At 45.3% G+C, this 21863-nt stretch overlaps 1 protein-coding gene across 2 annotated transcripts in view; it reads right to left on the bottom strand.

Annotated features, from left to right (window-relative positions):
• The window catches only part of MOV10L1 (Mov10 like RNA helicase 1), a 1293514-nt gene that overhangs the window by 1138011 nt on the left and 133640 nt on the right, over positions 1–21863 (bottom strand). For both annotated transcript variants that reach the window (XM_078678939.1, XM_078678944.1), the window contains one exon: positions 10154–10344. In XM_078678939.1, coding sequence (XP_078535065.1) covers positions 10154–10344 — 191 coding nt within the window. The remainder of the gene's footprint in view (positions 1–10153; positions 10345–21863) is intronic.

Genomic DNA, 21863 nt, shown 5'->3' with positions numbered 1-21863 from the left:
CGAAAATCACTGTCGTGTGATTTGAGGAACAGACATCTCGATATTAAGTTTCTGAGCCCCTCTCTGCAGAACCTCATGGTAGGTATTAATGTCATCTATTGGAGAGACCCTAGAGGTAGGGCTGTTCGAGAGCGTGGGTGAATAATCCCTCCTTGAGGAGCGGGTAGAGGAAGTAGATGGTGTTCTTCTACTTCTCCCGTGATCTGATGGCACATTCCTCCCGTATGGGGGAACAAGATCTATAGCACCGTTCCTCAGGAGACCGCCCCGTATGGGCTCTGCGCTCTGTCTGTCCGCTTCTTCCACCAGCCGGGGAGGCTGATCTTGAAGAGGCCCGCATGGATGAATGAGAGGACGAATGGCGTGAGGCTGACTCCGTCACCAGGACCACCGATCCCTCTCTAGACCTTATTGAGGCGGGTCTCGACATCGGGTGCGAACCTCTCGATGGCGAACCAGCACGCCTTCTAGACGTCGATCTCTCTCGACTTCTCGGCGTCGGTGAAGACGCTGCATGAATCACTCATCTTCGACGACGACCGTCTTCTCGACGACGACCGTCTGCTCGACGGTGACCACTGCCGTGAACGGTGCTGATGCCTCGATATCGAACGGCGGTGTGAAGGTGACGGCGAAGACTGCTCTCTCTCGACGCCGAACATCGGCAAGACGATGGCGGAGTAGTGTCCAATCTCGACGTCGAAGGTCTGCGAGACAATAGCGGTGGGGTATTTTACACCCTCGACGCCGAACGCCTTCGAGACGACGGAGATCTCATCCTCGACGCCGATCGTCACGGAGTTGACGACGGCGGAGGGGTCTTGGCCCTCGACGTCGATCGCTGAACGTGCGATGACTGAGGCGACCCTGCTCTCGACACCAAACGTCGTGTCGACGATGGCGGAGGCTCCCTATCCCTCGGCGCCGATCGCCGCCGGGTTGACGACGGCGGAGGGGTGATGGTCCTTGACGCCGATCGTCACCGGGTTGACAACGGCGGAGGGGTGATGGCCCTCGACTCCGATCGCCGCCGAGTTGACGACGGCGGTGTGGTGATGCTCCTCGACGCCGATCGTCGCCGGGTTGACGACGGCGGAGAATCACGAATCATCGACGTAGACGAAGTACCTGAATGAGTCTTCTTCCTCGACGGCAAGCCCGCTGTCGATGGTCTTTTCTTGAATAAATGACCCACCGGTAGATCTTTTCTCAGCACCGAGCCCGACGCTGAAGTAGAAGGACGTGAGGTCTTGCTTCTAGATGGAGTTCTGGACCTCTTGGAGCCCTTCCTTACCAGAGACCTTCCTCTAGATAATTTATCTGCCAGGCCATAAAGGCGAATTCTCTCCCTGTCCTTCAGGGTTCTCCTGGACAGGGTTTGGTAGTGAGGACAGGCATTGGGATCATGATCCTCAGGGAGGCAAAGAATACAGACCTCATGCGAGTCCGTCTCGGCCTTCTTTTCGCCACAAGAAGGGCAGGAGTAAAAAAAAGACGGCATTTTAAGGTGTTTAAAAAGCCAAAAACGGTCTAAAAAAGACAGACCCTTACTTCAAAAGATGAAAAACATCGATGTAAGGTATAAAAGTTGTGAAAAAGTGAAGAGAATTTCTGATAAAATCAGAAAGTAGTGGAGCTGTGTTGCCAGGATCCTTCCAGAAGGAGCCGGAAAGAACAACTGAGCCAACTGCCACCCCTGAGGGATGATGGGAAGGTGGGGGTCAGGAGTGCCTTAAAGGCACGGTGTCAGTTTATTTCTATGTTGCTATGAGTTAGCTTTTCAGTCTTTTTAGACTGTGATTTGCAATGCAGCCTGGGAGCGGTCTATGCTTTCAGTCCTGTATGGGATTTTCTATTGTCTGCTGTGCATTAAAACAGTTTCAAAACATGTTTTATTGGTGTTTTTTCCCTATTTCTAATGCATGTTTTATCATGTAATTATGGGAAGTCCTTACAGCATGATTCAGCTCTGATGTGTATAAGGCTGCAGTTGCTTATTTGTATATATATATATGGGTATATATATATATAATTATATATATGTGGGGCACATATATTATTGTGTTTCCGGGGTCCCAAGCGTTGGGCGGGAATATTCTAATGCGTATGGCTATTGATGAGGATCCCCTGGAAGAGAACTAACTGCATGACTGCAGTGCCTCAAATAAAACTGCATCAGTTTATCTCCTCAGAATTGCAGTGTCTTATGGTCCTCTAATCTCATCCGCCCCAAAGACACTGACTGATGCTATATTGTATGCTGCCTTATATTTTGAACATCAGTTAATTCTGCAAAACTCACATACTTTAGGTGCGGATTGATTTTCCTATAGGGACAGTTTGAGGGGCCTACTACTACTGCCACACGAGATGCATTTAAATGGTAATACTTTCATGATAATGGCCAGAGGATAAACACATCAGGGTTAAAATGCAGACTATTTGAAAGTGGTTGAACAAGCAAAATTAAGATCTTTATACTGACATTTTATTACCATAACGATTGGTTGCCAGACTATTCCACCTGAACTAGCTCACCACACACTACTGGGCCCAAACCATGCTTTTGAGAAGTTTTGCTGTCACACAGTTTTTTCCCCACCCACTGCACTAAGCTCTGTGCTATCCACACAGGATGCTTACATCACCATTCCATAGCTATTTATTTTTAAATCTGCAATTGCTTATCAAATTATGTTGTGCATTATCCTCCAGTTTTTCTCTACAGGGACAAAAATAAACACATGTTCCTAAGAAATAATAAACATATGTCTCTACTAAACGAGAAAATGTAAGACTGACATGAGCATCCACTGTTTCTTGTTATATCAGTTAAAAAAAAAAAGGTTGGTGGCAGCATACAGTAGGACTGATATAATTTGTAAGAAATTGGGTTGCTGGTTGACTTGGGTGTGAGCCCTGGTCAAGCAGCAAGCACAATTCTGGTCAGGATGAGGCACAAGCCAATCTTGAACTAACCTGTGCTCAACCCTCTGGGAGCTTGCCACAGACCAGTCAGGCTCAACTTAAAAACAATGTATAAAGTATGTGTGCAACACTTCAAACAGTACAAAGGTGAAAACACCACACAAAAAGGATCCCACACCAGAGTATACAAATAGAGAACATTTTTTAATAACTAAGACATGACCAAAACAACAAAAATCCAATCAGTAGAACCAGGGATGTGCAGATGTTAGAGAAAATGGTGCCAAAAGAAGCACAAATGTGTCGATTCAGTTGGATCCACAGAGGCTCGCAGAACATCTTAGACCAACTTCCAAGGGTCCAGGACTGGGGTGGCACCACTTGGCAGATTAGACTCACAGATGGCAAAGTGCAGGTGCTGGAGATGAGGTTGTGGGAGTCTTATGTCCCTAAAGCTCAAGTCAGGACACCAGCCAACTAGCCCTTGGAGTCACTCTGGGGTCCTGGGTTCAACAAATGCAGGTACAGTCCTTCTCACCCAGGCAAAAGGGTTTTCAGGCAGCAGGTCATCAAAGCAGGGCAGTAGTCCGTCAGAGCAGTAGTTCAGCCCAGTGGCAGTCATTTCAGAAGCACATCAGTCCTTCATCCTGGCAGAGTATCCACAGGCCCAGAAGTGGACTGAGGAGTTGGTGTCTGAGGTACAATATTTCTACCCAGTTCTGCCTTTGAAGTGGGAGAAGCTTCTAGAGGCTTACCTTTTAAGTGTAAAGATGCCCTGCATTTCTTGCCCTGGCTCCAGACTATCTACAAAGGGTAGGCAGCAGTTTGTAAGACGGGCTGCATACCCCCTGATACAGCCTATTCATGTGCTTGCCTTTGAAATGTTGTCAAAGCCGTAGGTGTCGCGCTTTATGGTATTGAGCCAGCGGCATGTTGCATGGCCGTCGTGTTTTTCAATTGGACTCCAGGTGCTGATTTGTTTAAAATTGCATTTTCGTCAGTGGACCGGAGAGGGGCGGGAATCAATGCCGCTGATTGTCAATTGCCTCGCGGTCGTGTGGCCTTATGATTTTCTGACTGCCAGCGTGGTCGATTGCATTTCACTCACGGGTATGTTTAGTCGAGGGAGTCCGTGCATGCGCAGTTGCATACAGTGCTCAGGGGGTTGACACGTGACATCAATCAGATTGATGTCACGTGTCAACCCCCTGAGCACTGTATGCAAAATGCAATTTTAAACAAATCAGCACCTGGAGTCCAATTGAAAAACACGACGGCCATGCAACATGCCGCTGGCTCAATACCATAAAGCGTGACACCTACGGCTTTGACAACATTTCAAAGGCAAGCGCAACCTTGGCTACAAATAAGTTTCCCATGGATACGACTCATCCTGCCCTGATGAGAGTCCAGTGATTTATACAGCGGGATTCGAAACGCGTCGGCATCCATCCTCTGATCAATCTAGATTAAATGTGATACTGATCAGACTGTAGGGGTATTTTTTGTAAAAAAAGTTCTCTCTTACCCCTTAGGAATTCAATACATAATTGTTTTTGATTTCCTCTGTTTTTTGGTAACTGTATAATTATTTGTGTATAAATTTGTTCCTTGGCAACTGTATATTAATTTGGTCTTTTTCACATTTGAATATATTCTGTATTTCTTTGTGTGTTTCACTGTAAAATTGACTTTTGCTTGATTTATGAATTTTTTAACTGTATGACAACACGTTCAGTTGATGATGTTCTTTCTTTGAATAACTATAAAATATGATCGACAATTAAATAAAATGACATAAATAAAGTGTCAGGATAAACTAATAAAGTTTTGTTTTAATTGCATTAATTGTTTAAATAATATCAGAGGCATAGGTAAATCTCCTTTTTTTGTAACTTTCTAAAAGTGGCATTTTCAAAATTGTAATTTAAAATCCAACTTTCTCACAAGTTAGGATCTTTCATTACAATTCCAAAGTCCCCAAAATGAATGAGTTACTTGTTCCAATTCGAAGGTAACAGCTTATTAAATATATTAAAGCAAATCCAAAGTTATCCTATGAGAGAGGTAGGCCTTGAAGGAGTGATAAACACATGTAAGAGTTTTTTTTACTACTTGGACATGTACAACTTAAGAGTACATGTCCTCTTTTTAAATGCATTGCTCCCTGCCCCCTTGGAAGTCCAGGGAGTAATCTGGGGGTCATATATATGTATCAGAATCAGAAATTAGCTTTATTCGGTTTTCAATTTAAAATAACAAGAAAAAAACATAAAAGCACAATTTTAACATTTCATGTTACAAGTATTATAAAATTTCATATTACATATTTTATAAAAACAGTTTAAAAGTTTTGTATAAAAACAGCCTTACAAAAGATATTTAGAAGACTCATTTACAGATAAGAAGTTTTAGACTAAAATCATGTTATCAAGAAAAACATAGTTCAAGATGTTTCCTATGTCTAATCATACATTTCAGCAAAGTGGCTATACTTCTTGCAATGCATATATTATATGCACTAAAAAGGAAGGTTTGGGCTTGGCAAAAGGTTTATTTTGTCAGCTTGCCATGGCAGTTTAAAACTGCACACACAGCCTGCAATGGCGACCCTGAGACATGTTTATAAGTGCTATTTAGGTGGGTGGCACAATCAGTGCTGCAGGCCCACTAGAAGCATTTAATTTACAAGCCCTGGAAACAGGTAGTGCCACTTTACTAGGAACTTACAAGTAAATGAGATATGCCAATTTAGTATAAGATAATTCTCACATGTTGCAAGGAGCGATCACAAGCACTTTAGCTCTGGTTAGCAGTGGTAAAGTGTGCATAATCCTAAAGCCAGCATAAAATGAACTGCTCAAACAGGAGGGTTGAAGGCAAAAAGGATGCCAGGTCTAACACGTGTCCCCCAGGCAGAAAGTGGGGAGAACTACCGAACCCTTAGGGAGTTCTCTTCACTATGGTGGACAAACCTGGAGGGACCATCAGTATTGGCGTGGCCTGCTCTAGGATGGTGCTCCACCGTAAAGACCATTCCCAGTAGGGAGATGGACCACCTCAACAGTTTGGGATTCATTCTCCTCAACTGCATTAGCCATCTTAGGGTCTGTGGTCTGTCTGTACCCAGAAGCGAGTACCAAACAGGTATGGTCTGAACTTCTTCAGTACACAGACCACTGCTAAGGCTTCCCTTTCTATTGCACTCCACTGCTGTTACCGGGTAATTAACCTTCTACTGATTAAGGCTACAGAGTGATCCAGGTCCTCTTCATTCAGCTGTGAGATCTCAGCCCCTATGCCATACTCGGAGGCGCCTTTCTCTACAATGAATTATTTGGCGAGGTCAGGGACCTTGAGCATAGGTGCTCTGCACATGGCCTCTTTCAGGGTGTAAAAAGAATTCTGGCACACTTCCGTCCAGATCACCTGTCTGGGCTGCTTCTTAGAAGTCTGCTCTATCAAGGGTGAAGCCATGGTGCCATGCCCCTTGACAAGTCTCCCAAAATAACCAGTGAGGTCTAAGAAGGCTCTCACTTCTGTCTGGGTCTTAGGGAGGTTCCCGAGCCAAGATGATTTCGATTTTGGCCTCCTTTTTAGGGATGCACCTTGCTCCTCCCACATGGTGACCCAAGTAGACCAATGACCCTGGCCTAGCTGGCAATTACTGGCCTTGTTAGTCCGTCCTGCCCACTGCAGAGTCTGGAGTGCTTCCTTGAGAGGGTGCAAGTAGACCACCTGCACCTAGAACTGAAGACTGCAATGTCACTGAAGTTCTCCAACCCAGCCAGGACCTGGTTAACCAACCTCTGGAAGGTGGCAGAGACTTTCTTCAACCAAAAGGGCATTACTGAAACTGGAAGGGTCACTGTGGGGTAGAGAAGGCGGACCTCTCCTTGGCCCCCTCAGTCAAGGCAATCTGCCAGAACCCAGACATTTAGTCAAACATGCTGAGAAACTTGCAGCGACCAACTGATATATGAGCTCATCAGCTTGGGGGTGAGGTGGGCATCAGTCCTGGTGACAGCATTGGGCCCACAGTAATCCACACAGAACCAACGTTCTGGGGTGGCACCTGGAAGAGCAGCCTTGCAGACCAACACCACAGGGCTGGACTAAGGACTGTTCAAGTGCTAAATGACCGCTGACTCCAGCATTTCGAAGACTTCCTCCTTTATGCTTGCTCTCAACTGGTCAGGTAGCCTCTAGATTTTACTTTTCACAGGCATATTGACCCCAGCATCAATATCATGGGTATACCATGTAGTGAGTCCTCGGGATGGGAGAAGAGTGAGGCAAACTGCCCAAACAACTGTTGATCTAGGGATAGGGTAGAGGCTCACACCCTCCACTGACCACCCTGCTTCTTGAAAGAAAGGAGGTCGGGGAGAGGTCAACTCTCTTCCTCCAGTCCATCGTCTGTGAAAAGAAGCATAGTTACCTCAGACCTCTTGAAGTGGGGTTTGAGGAGACGGACGTGCAAAACCCTTAAAGGGTTCCTGGAGTCTTGAGGTTCATTAGGATACGGGACCTCACTCTTTTACCTCATAGGGCCCACCGGCGGTCTTACAGGGCCAGGGGCTCCATAGGCTCCAAAACCCACCCTTTTTGTCCACGCTGAAACTCAACCAGAGTGGCCTTCTGGTCATACCAGAGTTTCATGGTCATACCAGAGTTTCATGACCTCCTGACTGGCTTCTAGATTCTGTTGGCTTTCCTTCAGAAGCCCTTTCATCCGAGTACAAAGTGCTAGCGTGCAGCTCACCACATACTGGGGGGCACACCTGGGAGCTTGCTTCTAGTCTACTTTCATCAAACTGAGAGAACCGCGCACAGGGTGCCCGGCAGAAATTTAAAGGGGCTGACGTCAACTCCCTTCTGCGGTACCTCTCTGTAGAAAAACAAAAGGCAAAACAGGAGGACGTCTCACTTTCTTCTTAAGGGCTCTGACAGGACCATGATCATGCCTTTGAGGGTCTTGAAGCATTCAACAAGCCTGTTAGTTTGGGGGAGGTAAGAAATGGAGAATTTATAGGTTACCCCGCACTCCTTCCACAAGGAGTGCATGTATGCCGTCATGATGATGATATCTTGGTCAGATATGACCTCTTTGGAGAACCCCATGCAGATTAAGATCTGCATCAGTGCCCTTGTCAATGGGGGCACAGTCACTGATCTTAGAGTTATGGCCTCTGGGTACTGGGAGCATTGGACCACCAAGACCAGGATGAACCATTTGCCAAGGGCAGTTTTGGGTTCCAATGGCACAACGGCAATGCTCACCCATTCAAAGCCAGTGCCAACAACGGAGAATGGCTGCAGGGGAGCCCTGCAAGTTGCTACCGGATTACTACTGGCCTGGCAAGTAGGATGTGACCTGCAGAAAGCCTCTAGGGCAATTGTCATCCGGGGCCCATAAAAGTGGGTAACAAGCCTTTCAAAGGTCTTGTCCTGCCCTAGATGACCTGCTTTTTCCATGAGCCAGTTCCAATAGGAAGGCCCTGTAGCACTGGGGGCCAACCAACACACTTGCACTAGGCTCCGGAATCTTCTCAGGGTAGGGCACTCCATCTGCACCTCACAGAACTCCTTCCTAGTGGGACCCCATTTCTTATGCCAGTTTGTCAGCTCAGGTAGGCTCCCCAGAGCAGAAATGTCCTTCCCTATTGGTTTCAGGGCATCACCCTCAGCTTAGACTCCTTCAGCATTGTGAGATGTTTAGGAGCGGGTTTCCCGCACTCCCTGCTCTTTCTGTTTTTGGCAGGCATCTGGGTCATTCTTCCAGACTCCAGGTCCTCCCCACTACCCTCTCGGGTGGCAATAGACTGTGTGGCACACCTACTCAGGAAACCCTAACATCTACAAGTGAGACCTGAGCTCCACCTTCTGCCAGATGGTCTGCTTGAAATCATTGCTGAGCAGACAATCCACATGCATGGATGGACTCACAGCTACCCTCAAGGAACCTGAGAACCCCACCCCCTCACACTTAAAGGGAACAAGAGCCACTGGGTAGTGACTCAGATTGTTGTCTGCTGCAATAAACTGGTGGAATGCTTTAGGGACTACCTGCTCTGAGGTCACCAGATTACATCTGAAAGTTGTCATATTGGCTCCAGTGTTTCTTGAAGCCTCTGCCCATTGATTGTGATCCACTGCCTGCATTACCTAGTCTCTTGTACATTTTTAGAGAACGTGGTCATTTGTTGCTTTATTTCAGTTGGGGTGTGAGTAGGCATGGAGTCACACTTAAGAAGCAGAAATTCCTGATCACAAAAAGGGGGCCTGGAGCACCAGATTTTAAACATTACTACTTAGAGGCCCATCTCTAATGGGTTGCACAATGGCTTCCGAGTGGGCACACCTTCAAAAACCACATTGTCCGAAAAGAAAAGAAAGACAGGAGCCCTGAACAACATACTTCAGAGACAGAACACATTCCAAAGAACACCCCAGGTTGCTCCGTATTGCATTGAGATGTTGGACGCACTGACTGAGGAAAACAAAATTTGCCAATGCATATGAACCAGCAACACCATTGTCAGACCTTCAGGGTCAGTGTGGTTACTACATGGGTAAGCACCTGCTGGCTTGGTTGAGTTCTGGTATAGAAATGATCGGAGACTTACTCTTCTGGAAATCATTCACACACCTCAAGGAAGCAGGCCTCCCTCCCGGGCAGTTATTGCTATAAGGCGCAATAACAAAAACGTTGCTAGATAAATGTGGGCTCAGAGACACAGAACATCAAATCACACACTGGGACACTCATAATGTATAGACTGAGAGAAATTACTATTCAAGTTACCTGGCTATAGCAATCCATACACATCATAACACAAGTAAGGGTGAATGATGTAAAAAGCAAATGGAAATTAAACCTGGGTGTAGAACCCGCTGCGCAGTTTCAAGATGAGCAGCAACAAAACACTTATAGTCGCAACAAGTCTTAATTACCTTATTAATTATAAGGCTGTAAAAGAAACAAAAACCACATTTAGGCATCAAAGACGAGTAATCAATATTCTTATTTGAATGTTTGTCCCAAACATATCTGTAATGGATCAATAATGATATGTTGTCCCTCCAGTACATATAAACCAACAACAATACATTTTTGTGTTAAAAAAGGCTCTGGTCATGATGTGCACCGAGAAACTCTTACGGGAGGATAGATGTGCTTTACAAGTCATTGATTGATTGATTGATTGATTGATTGACTTACCCATTCCTGTCAACAGGAGCTATGCATAAGGCTCTCCAGGTGTAGCAAGACTGATTACTCTCCACCACCACAACACTGACTGTGTCTCTTCTTTTAGGGGAGTACCCTTGGGGAAGTCTGACCGCATCAAGAGTGAAAAATATATTTTCGTCAATGACTCCAGTTTTCCCATAGATCGCTGAAATTTTAACCTACGGTGCAAAAAAGAAGATTGCGTGCAGTTAGATCACATGCAACTGATCACCAAAATACCAAATAGGCAAAGATCAGTGAATTTCTGGTTTGCGACAAACCATTTTAAATACATTGTGTGAACAGCATAAACCAATATTTCCCAAGGTGGCACTTTCATATGAACTTTGGACCATAGACATATCTAGGCACAGAGTTACAATGAATTTAAGAGTTTAATGACGGTATAAGATGTTACCTTTCAAATCCAGTAAATAAATAAATGGCGATGGTTGGAAAAAAAATTTTTTCGTTTAGTAATACTTCCACATTTTGTTTAGACAATACTGGCATTTTACATTAAAACTCACTATCATATAGCACAATAAAAAAAATAGGATTATAATAGTTTATCTGACTTTTTTCCACTTTGCCCTTTACTGCTAAAGACCAGAGCTGCCAGTTCCTGCAGTTGTACTAGGAGGAAGGGGTCCCAGTGTGAACAAAAATTACTGCACATTCATCACAAACTGACACTCATAGACCAATCAATGTATCCACACTGTTTAATTATCAATGGGATAAAGTATATTAAATATACGACAAATTCATAAAGAATAGTAGTTGCTAAGTGCCCAGTGGAGCAGGAAAGGGGGTGAAGATCAAGTGAGGATGTGAGGATAAAGAGAGTTGGTGACATTAAAATCAGTTAGTTGGCAATATTCTCTTGACAAATTTAAACGCAAAACAAAAAGACCAAAGGTTCCAGCATTTCAACACAAAGACATACTTCAAATAGTACAATATATGTAACAATGATGGCATGAAGTTGTCGCAAAACAAGGTGGTTGGCGACGTTTCGACCCTCAAATGTGCGCAGGGATATGTGGTGCCCTTGCTGTGGGGTCTTCTTCAGGACAGTCGGGGGGTAGGTGGGGGGGCAGGCAACCTATTAGAAATGTTTAAAAAGGCTAAATTAGATAACGAAAATAAATTCCATCTAACACAGGGATATATACATTGTAGACTTAAGGGGGACAGATTACATAGGTTCTTACTCCACAAAGTTGTGCAGCTTATATCATTAACAGGAATGTTTTATGTAATGAAACAACCACATGAGTGGGACAAAAACAGCACTAATCGGTTGATGAAGGTTGCGGGCAATGGATATTTCATACAAGAGTGTCTGAAACTGCACGAACATTCTAATAACACAGTAAGTGCAGTAGCATACGCTCTTCACAAAAGGGCGGGGCCCTTCTTTATTTCCAAACTCTTTGTGTGGGTCCCTCACAAGCAATGAAGAAAGCGGAAGCTTCAAGTGCAGTGGGCAACTGTATTTTTGCAGTAACTTTCTCTGAGATTGGGAGGAGTGCCTCTGGTCAGATCCTCCAAACCGGTATGAGTTTTTAGTTTCTACAGTTTACACACTTTTAATAACGGATAGATCTTTTTCTTGCTTTACAAAGTGTAGTGTGTGAATGTGTGTGGGTGGGTGTCACAATGCCAGAAATAGAAAATAGTAGAATTCCAAATTTGGCAATTCGCATCTCCGCTTTAGGTTGGGAATGGAAAAATGCACAGTGACGCATCAATGGTTCACACTATCAAAAAACATAGAAGTCAATCATGACTTTTCTGCAGATTTAGCTAATTATATTTTACCTCTGAATTTCAATAAGAATTTCTTCTCACTACTTAATTTCCTTAACTACCTGTTGCATCAACTGCTCTAAGGCCACAAGTTTTCACACTGAATTAAAATCTTAAAGGGAGCGGGAAGAGCTAGGTGGCGCACATCCAAGATGGCCGCACACCTGTGAGGCTCCGGAGGCTCGGTAAAGAAATCCGCAATATATCCGTTTATCTGTCAGTAATAGTCTCCTGATGATGTAACCTGCCTATACACAAGACCCCCTCGGACACACTGGGCGAAAGAGTTGACGCTTCTTGTGTGGAGGCTACACGAGGTCAGAGATATTTTTGCGGTGAGCGTGGAGGCGAATACTCGGGCTGGAGCTCTGCTCGGTGATCGTCCCTAAGCAAGCGCCCCGGCTTTCACGTATTCCTAGGCCTGCATAATCACTGGAGCGATCTGAGTACCCTCTACAAAGTGCCGATCTCCTGCGGGACTTGATCATCACCTGCGAGGCTCAGAATTGCCACCCTACTGCATGCGGAGGTGAGCCGCGCGCTTTCCACAGATTCCGGACTGCCGGGGTTGGCCCGAACTGCGTAGCCATCCCAGGCCTTCCCCTCCGACGGCACAGCACCTAGGCCCGGTTTGAGATCTCCACCTGTGAGGACGGAAGTGGCTCACACTTGTCCCCCGTCTCGGACCCTGTGACAACCGCAAATATAAGCTGTGTAGCCTGGAATCTCCCCCGTTACATCCAACCGGCATCAACCCTACCTCCTGTGGAGCAACTACCGCCCGGAGGTGCTGCTGCGCTAGGGGAGTCCTGTGGCGCGCTCCAGTCTCTGCATTTACAACCTTCCCTAGAGGGAACAGTTTGGAGACTAGCCGAGGCCGCAACTATAACTTGCACAGGTTCACCCTATTTGAAACATACAAGTCTGGCACATCTACGTGAGCTTCACTTCATCCACGAGGCACCGGATACCCCGTACTGGCTGGGCAGCGCTCTGCCTCTACTCCAGAAATAAAACGCCTGAGGACGGAGGTACCATGCGCATAAGCAGTTAGGCCTCAGGACACGCAAACATTTTCAGACCGCACAGTGCTTATTGGCGTCGGACGAGTGGGAACTGGACCAGGAACACTTGTAAGCGATGTTGTTGAGCCCCTTTTTCCTATTTAACAACTTAACGCAGAAGGCCTTAAACGTAGCTTTGGTGTGTTCCCTACAAGCGTGTGGCCATTTCAGAACCGTCATCCACCACTAGCCTGAAACCCACGCCCCCTCATACGATTGCCACACGCTGCCAGCCCCATCAGGTAACATACTCCCTGTAACCTTTCTATTGGTGGTCCGTCGACTTAGATGAGGTCTTTTGCGTGGCGCGCGCCCTGTTCCAGCGGCATCTCGTACCAATGCTAAAGCGCCGATGGGAATAGTCTAGACGACTTGCTACGGCCCGGTGTACATTGCTGCTCCCTCGAGCCATCCTCTCCGCAAGGCAACCTCGCAGGAGTACCGGGACGTTTGGTGACCCTAGGCTATGACACTTCTTTTAGCCATTCAGCATAGTCTATCGGACCTGCCCGGGAAGATGGATACAATGAAGAACAGTTGTAGAAAGCACAGGGTTTTAGTAGACAGGAAGTCTTGGCGCTCTTGCACTATAAACGTATATGAACGGTACTTAGTATTCAATATTAGCAATGGTGCTTGCAGGGAGGGGAGACCCTTAAACCCCTCAATTCGTGTGGAGCACGCCACACAATCCCAGATAAACTAACATCCTGCGCACTCAAAACAGAAAAACAACAATGTGTTAAGTAAAAGTTCTGGTGATGAAGAGAAACAATCCATATAATATAAACAATGGTTCCGTCGGGTAAAAATTAGTTCAAACTTTAGAAAATGAATTCATACACTTTTTTCACAGACTGCAGTATTAACTTGCTTTCAATATACAAAACACAAAAATGCAAATCCATGTTTTGGATTTGCATTTTTGTGTTTTGTATATTGAAAGCAAGTTAATACTGCAGTCTGTGAAAAAAGTGTATGAATTCATTTTCTAAAGTTTGAACAAATTTTTACCCGACGGAACCATTGTTTATATTATATATACTGCCCAGGTTCTGAGGGATACTGGGTTACCCCATAGTAATGTACTATGAAGAGAAACAATCCAACGTTGATTCTGTAGCTTTTTGTTCTCCCTTTTTTAATAGGTTGACGGCTCACCTGTTTTTCCTTAGTTGGAGGATTTGGATCTCTTTATGTTTATATGTGCCTTATTATTATTGTAGGAAAACAAGTCCGGGGATACGTGACTTGGTGTTTTCTTTTCCCTGGACTTCCCGTTTTTTACCCTTTAGCCTTTGTAGCAGTGTCCTGAAGTTTGCATCCATGATGTCCACTCTAACCGCCTTTATTATTAAGACGTTTATAACCACAAGGAATATTACCCCCTTCCCTCTTCCCTGACTTCGTTTCTCATGAGCTATTTAATAAGCTATTATTTTTTATTTTTCTATACGGGGGCCGTTCACTTTTTAATATGTGGCCCTTCTTGAGACTATACCGAGTCAGTACAGCCCTTATCCTTGTAACTGGAGATCAACTGATGATCAGGTTTTTACCTTTGTTTTTATAAAGCTTTGATGAGATTTTTTACCGTTTGACTTAATAGACCGTAGACGGAACTAGACTTGTTGCACCTTCTTTGGTCCTCCATTGAGTCTCTATTTAGTGACTAGATACGCGGTTATAGGCGTGCAACATTATATACCTTATTCATGCTCAACAGGGAATTTTTGCCCTTTATGTATTATTATTAATTTAACTTTATTCATCATCCACCGACGTGTACATTTCCGGTTTCTGGTTTAAGGGTTCTAACCATGTTAACCTCACCCGTGGGTCTCGGTACTCTCTCTAGTCTCTTTCTGACATATCGGCTGAAAGAGACTATGCAGGAATTTCTGAGCCGTCTCCTGTTTTGGGTGCGCGCTCTAGTTTTCGATTGAAGTTAACAGAATATATACTTCCGGTTCACAGCGAGTGCTGTTCCGGATTAGGACGCCAGATCGCTGAGAGCAGGGCTTGATTTCTGTGAGTACACCCTATAACTTACTCGCCACAGACCCGGTATCGTTTTCTCGCACAGTTATATGTATTTGGATGTGTTTTGATACTCCATTTACTGATGGTTACTTTTCACTTTGTGCCCTTTCCTTAGAACTGAGATACGCACGCACCCATGCCTTACCGGAGACCTAGCCGTTTTTTCTTTCAGACACCTCGCCACCCTAGAACATAGGTGAGCGGGGTCCTCCTAACTTTATGTTGCACAGTATCCTTAAGCGCCATATTATTTTAATATCACCACCAGTTATCGTAGGGCCTTTTTCTTTATGCCCATTTTTCCTTTTATCTAGGTGCAGTTCTGATATGGTTTCTTTACCACTGATGACTCTCGTGTACTGGCGCCCCGTTTCACTTTAGATTGTTCGGCCATCAGGGTAAGTTCCCCTGAATTAGTCTTGGCCCCTTCGACTTTCATAGATTAAATAGATTATTTTGGGAGTCTATCGATTGCGTTTTTCTATAGACTATGAGATTTTTATAGAATATTATTAATTCTGTTCAGGTATAGATGAGGAGGGGACTTTATGTGAACTGGAATGCTTCTCACAAATATGAACAGATAACATGGCGCTCCCTTAAGTATTATTGTTCCATTATGTCGAGCCACATTTGGAATTTGAAATTAACCATTTGAGCTCTTTTGAGGACGTTTGGAATATCACTTAGGCTCGCCTATGATGGAAATAATTTGGCATTAGGACCTACCGTCCGATCTCTGACTTAATTGGGTTGGAACCTTTTCCCTCATGTAAATTGTTCTTTTTTATTATTACAGCCTTTACCCGACCTCTTCCTATTCTTGATCACCTACCCATGATCAGACAGAACTTGTTTACCCTTCCGGGTTGGAATTACCACCGGAACCGGGGTAAGAACTCTTTGGCCTTTGCACTAACATTTCTAGTTTAAATTCTCTCATATAGAGTACATTTCACTAAATCCCCCTCCCCCTTTCCCTTTCTCTTTTTCTCTTTTCCTTAGCCTACCAGACTTTGGATCCAGCCATTTAGGTACCATACTAATCACGGACACCAAATGCATTCTAATCACTTGGGTATGACTTGGAGCATGCTTAACAGTCACTATAATGAGTATATACATGTGTTCAGGTTGAAATGCAATAAGTGTGGTTTTTACTTTTCTTTCCCCGACACTGGGCTGGCACTTATGTTAGGACAATTAGGCCTTTCAGTCAGTTTATGTGTTTGTTTATGTTTAAGTGAATTTGACGTTAGAATTTCTCTTTTGTGGCGACGGTAGTTTAACATGCCACCAAAGATGGATTACGATTTGTATTGCTGTGGACATGGATATCCATGCCCTGTTCTTAGGTCATCTCTTTCCTATTTTTTCCCAGCCCTGAGGAATTGTAGAAATTTGTTTGGTCTACAACGAAACACGTGTCGGCTGGCTTTGTATAACCTCTACTTGGTGACCTATTAAAAAAGGGAGCACAAAAAGCTCCAGAATCAACGTTGGATTGTTTCTCTTCATCACCAGAACTTTTACTTAACACATTGTTGTTTTTCTGTTTTGAGTGCGCAGGATGTTAGTTTACAATGAAGAACAGCCTTGACTTCCTGGTACACAAGGTCGACAAGCACGATGGGCAGCTTAAGGCGGTCGAATGTCACATTTCTGAGAACGAAGATACCACATCTCAATTACAAGACCAGGTCATGAACATGGATAAACTGCTAAAGGTCATTGCGGCCAAAAAACTAGGACATTGACGCTCTGAGCCGCCGCAACAGCATCCATTTAGTAGGTATACCAGAAACAACCAATACTGGGCGAATGGAAGAGTACATGGAACGTCTCCTGAAAGGCTCACATGGTGCGGACTCCTTTTCACCTCATCTTGTAGTGGAGCATGTCCACCGCTCCGTTCGGCCTCGACCCCCACCAGGAGCTACACCAAGACCCATCATTGCCAAACTCCTTAACTATAGAGACCGAGACATTGCACTACAAAAAGGCCGCAAAGTCAAACCGCTGAACTTTGAAGGTAATTCTGTCTCTATATACCGGGATTTTACACTTGCAGTTCAGGAGGCATGCTGAAAATTCCTCCCTGCAAAGCAAACACTCCGCAAGGCCAATATAGAATATGCCCGTCTGTATCCTGCAAAACTCCGGATCTTTCATGACTACAAACACATTATCTGTATGAATCCACAGCAAGTAGACGGCTTCCTGAAGAAGACTGAAGCGTCCACCAAGACGGGACCGCGGTTCCAGATCGTTCTCACCTCCTGGCAGCTAATCGGCATCACCGTTGACATTGCTCTGACTTCTTGAAAGACTTCGAAGAGACGTGTCATGATATGTACCTCATATTGGACACGGCCTCTCCTTCTATAATCTCATCGCTCCTGTGCTGCTAGAGGGTCCACCGTTATTGCTGGCCGGTCCTGATGGCGTTTATTACTATAACCATTATGGTTACATTTTGGAAACTACATTTATTTGAAATTGGTAGATATCTTTGATACTTCACTGAGCACCCCTCCCCGTATTGCCAGTTCCCCTGTTGGGGTTTATTTTTTTCTACCCCAGGGATTACGCTGCAGCAATGTCAGGTCATGGGAAGGATTTAGTGCTCACTTGGCGCCCCCCTTATGGGAGCTCCCCCTTGTCCGTTTGTTTTCTGGGTTGCTGTTTGCTGGCACTCCTTGGTAATATCCCAGCCTTACAGGGCTTGTGGACAATTATTGACTTACTTGGACTCATTGGGTGGGTGGCAGTATACCGGCACGATTGGGGTGCCGTTGTGGGAGGGGGTGGTTTTGAGATTTGACGTCTGCTTCAACGTCACCTTTACTGGGATTTCTTCTTGTTGGTGAGTGGGGAGGGATGGGAATGTTTTTTGTTGTTCCATCATGTGCAAGACACATGTCTTTCAACACGTTAATTATTAAATGAATAATGGCAACGCTTCTTAACAAATACATTCACGATAGTTACGCTTCCCCCATTTACTATGACAACACAACCTGAACACTTCAGTTATCAAATTTCTCACATGGAATGTTCGGGGACTGCGTCACCCTCGAAAAAGGAGACAGATTCTGCCGTATTTGGATCATCATCATCATGTACAAATCGCTCTACTTTAAGAGTCACACATGGACCCCCGCCGTCCTTCATGCTATGGTAGTAGATGGGCCTCCGCCCGGGTATTCTCCTCCTATTCGACATACTCTCACGGTACGCTTATTTTAGTTAAAAAAAAAATACACCATTCATACTGGGGGGCACATAAAATGATACCTCAGGTCGTAGCTGCAATATGTGGGGTACTTTAGGCACACGATCAATTACCTTGGCTTGTAGATATGGCCCTAATCAGGATGATCCCAACTACTTAACCACTCTCTGGGGACGCATATTGGAAATGGGCTCCACACATGTGTTGTGGAGGGGGGGGGGGGTTTAACACGATCCTACGCCCAGCAGCTGACCGATCCAACCCCTTACCACACCACTACACTAATGTACGCAAGGCTCTCCCGGGGATACTTGAGGAACACGGATTTGAGGATGCAAGGAGGTTCACACACCCGGCTGAGAGGGATGGCACATTTTTTACAGCAGGTCATGCCACGTGGTCTCGCCTTGACTATTGGCTCTGTTCGCGGGGAATAATCCCCTGGATTCGATTGGTTACTCATTTTGCCCGCACATACTCTGACCACGCTCCTGTGTGTCTTGAGATAGCTCCCCCCAACTCAGTTGCCACCCCTCGTTGCTGGAGATTACTGCCCAAGACTCTACTAGACATGGTTTTTCACGCTGAACTTGGGGAGGAGATCACTGATTTTTTTGTCAGAAATTAAGCTCGGTAGATCACATGGGCACATTATGGGAGACCTTTAAGGTCACTGTTCGTGGCATAGGCATGTCCAAGAGTTTTGGAGTATTCGAGACATCAGAAGAAATTTGCAGCATTTGGAGGCGGAGATAAAACGTTTAGAGGCTAACATGTGGAATGATAACTCTGGCGCACATCGGGCTTTGCTTCGAGGAAAACTTACAGACTATACAACCACTGCAAACCGTGAGGTGAAGTTCCGGGGCAAATATTTTATCACCCGCCGTTATGGTGAGGGTGAGCGACCTGGCCGTGCCTTAGCTAATGATATTAAGCAACCTCGGTTTTCTAACTATGTGCTTGATGTGGTCGACGATATAGGTGTGCGCCATAGAGACAGTCACGATATACTTAAAACATTCACCACTTTCTATGCGAATCTGTATAAAACACAACGTACTTCCCCTCCAGACTTTGCTTCCTTTTTTGGAAACATCACTCTAGGCTGGTTAGGCGATACACAGCGCAAATTCCTTGCAGCGCCGTTTGAGGATGAGGAGCTGCGGGCAGCCATCATGCAGATAAAATCTGGCAAAACTCTAGGCTCCGATGGCCTACTCATCGATTTTTATAAATTATACATTGATCAGATACTTCCAATATTGAAAGAGATTTTTCTTGAAGCTCATGAGACACAAATTCTTCCACCCTCAATGAGGGAAGCCCTCATCACATAAGTGTTAAAACCGACCAAACCTGAAGACCGATGCGAATCTTATAGACCCCTGTCCCTTTTAAACACAGACACTAAGATTCTCACTAAATTATTGGCCAACCGCTTGTGCTTCTTCTAGATAAGCTAGTCCTTCCTGATAAGGCGGGATTCATACCAGGAAGAGCGACGTCCCATATCCTTAGAAATGTATTCTCCATCTTACAGATGGTTGATCCCAAATTGGCACTGGTGGTAGTATTTTTTGATGCCTCCAAGGCTTTTGATTCGGTGGAATGGGATTACCTCTTTACTGTCTTACAATGTATGGGACTCCCCATAAGCTTCCTTTCCTGGATCCAATTGTTGTATACCTCACCTACGGAAAGAGTTTTGCTCAACGTTCACACCTCACCCTCCTTTTCTCTATCCCGCGGCACTCGTCAGGGATGTCCCCTCTCCCCGATCCTCTTTGCCCTAGTAATGGAACCATTGGCAGCAAGGATTAGACAATACTTCAACCATGTAGATCTTCGCTGCCTCCTACGTCCTGTCCTCATCTCCCTTTATGCGGACGATGTCCCCCTGTATATAAAAAAATCCTAGTCAGAATTTAAATCCACTCATGTGTGAGTTTGTTAAATTTGGCAGCTACTCTGGCATTAATATTAATTGGGCTAACTTACAAACTTTCCCGCTGACCAGTGCTGCCACTCCCTTTGAAACGGATTATCCTATTGTATGGTGCAACGACGAGGTTAAATACTTGGGGATCCGGGTTACAGCAGACCGGGAAGAGCTCATGCGCCTTAACTATGGCTGTGACATGGAACACGTTACTGGCTGTATTACCCGATGGACAGCGCTACCCTCGACTATGGCTGGTCGCATATCTCTCATAAAAATGGTTATACTCCCTAAATTTCTCTATTTATTCCTCAACATTCCTTATGAACCTGGTCGACACTTCTTTAGCACTCTCCGATAAGAAATTATTGCATTGGTTTGGGGTGGTAAACAGCCACACATCCAATGAGACACACTTGCACGACCTTATTCACAAGGAGGTTTAGACATTAGACATTTTGCATTATACTATATAAGCGCACAGGCACACTTCGCTCACTTCTGGTTTCATTCCCCTCGGTATACCCCTCATGTCGCCACTGACTTGCGGACTCCATTCCACTAGATATCATTTTACTCTCCGGTGTTGAGCCTCGGGGCATAGTCTTAACCCTGTGGACCGCACAAAAAAAGCTTGGGCTCGCATCTTAGAATGCACTGTCGCAACCTGCCTCTATTACCCTCTTCTTCACTCACCTATCACCCGGATGTGACACTATCGCAGGAGGGCATATTTAGGAAAGCGGCGCGCACACAGAATATTCAATACTGGGGAGACCTATACATCAAGGGCAAGTTTTGTACCATCCAGCAGTTATGCCATGACCCCCCCCCTCTACCATGGAAACCTTCCCGTATGCTCGACTACGTCATGGTATACAGGTGTGTCACTCCACATTCCCTTCTGAACCAACAACTTTGATGCAGCTGCACCAAATCTTGCTAGCAGATTCCACTTCACATTTAGTATCTACACTTTATCACACATTGTATGTAGATAAGGAGTACCCAACATGCACCTGGGGGGGCAGAGTTGGACCAGGAATTAACTGATGAACAGCGGAAGTACGGCTGCAAGCAGACAGAGAAGGTCCCCTTGAACAGCAGGCTCTGTGTCATACACTACAGATTCCTCCATCGTAGCTACTATACCCCAGTTCGGCTCCACAAGTATGGCCTGCGGGATTCGGATAGATGTTGGGCAGAACTTGCAGATTTTTTACACCTAGTGTGGGAATGTCCTGGGGTGCTTGACTATTGGTGGCAAGTCCTCACAACTCTAGATTCTATGACTTCCACACCTATTTCCAGAGCGCCTCTTATTACACTCCCAGGGTATACTGAACATATTGCTGTCACGTATAGAAAATGTGTGTCCTTCGGTTTGGTGTTGGCTAAGCGTCGAGTGGCCTGCAGGTGGGGCCGTGGCCGAGCACCCAAATTTAAGGAATGGCCAGGCGATACGATCCTTTGGCATGCTCAACTTTGCACATACGCTGAATTACTTCCCCATTCCTCTCGCCTCGTGATATATGGGGCCCGCTGCAGACATACCTGCTAGAACACCCTACCATTACTAAGGATGTTTCATGAGGTCCA

Source organism: Lissotriton helveticus, chromosome 1_1 (assembly GCF_964261635.1).
Source record: "Lissotriton helveticus chromosome 1_1, aLisHel1.1, whole genome shotgun sequence".
Taxonomy (NCBI): domain Eukaryota; kingdom Metazoa; phylum Chordata; class Amphibia; order Caudata; family Salamandridae; genus Lissotriton; species Lissotriton helveticus.
Note: the sequence above shows the minus strand (reverse complement) of the source record. Positions and strands in the feature narration are given on the sequence as shown.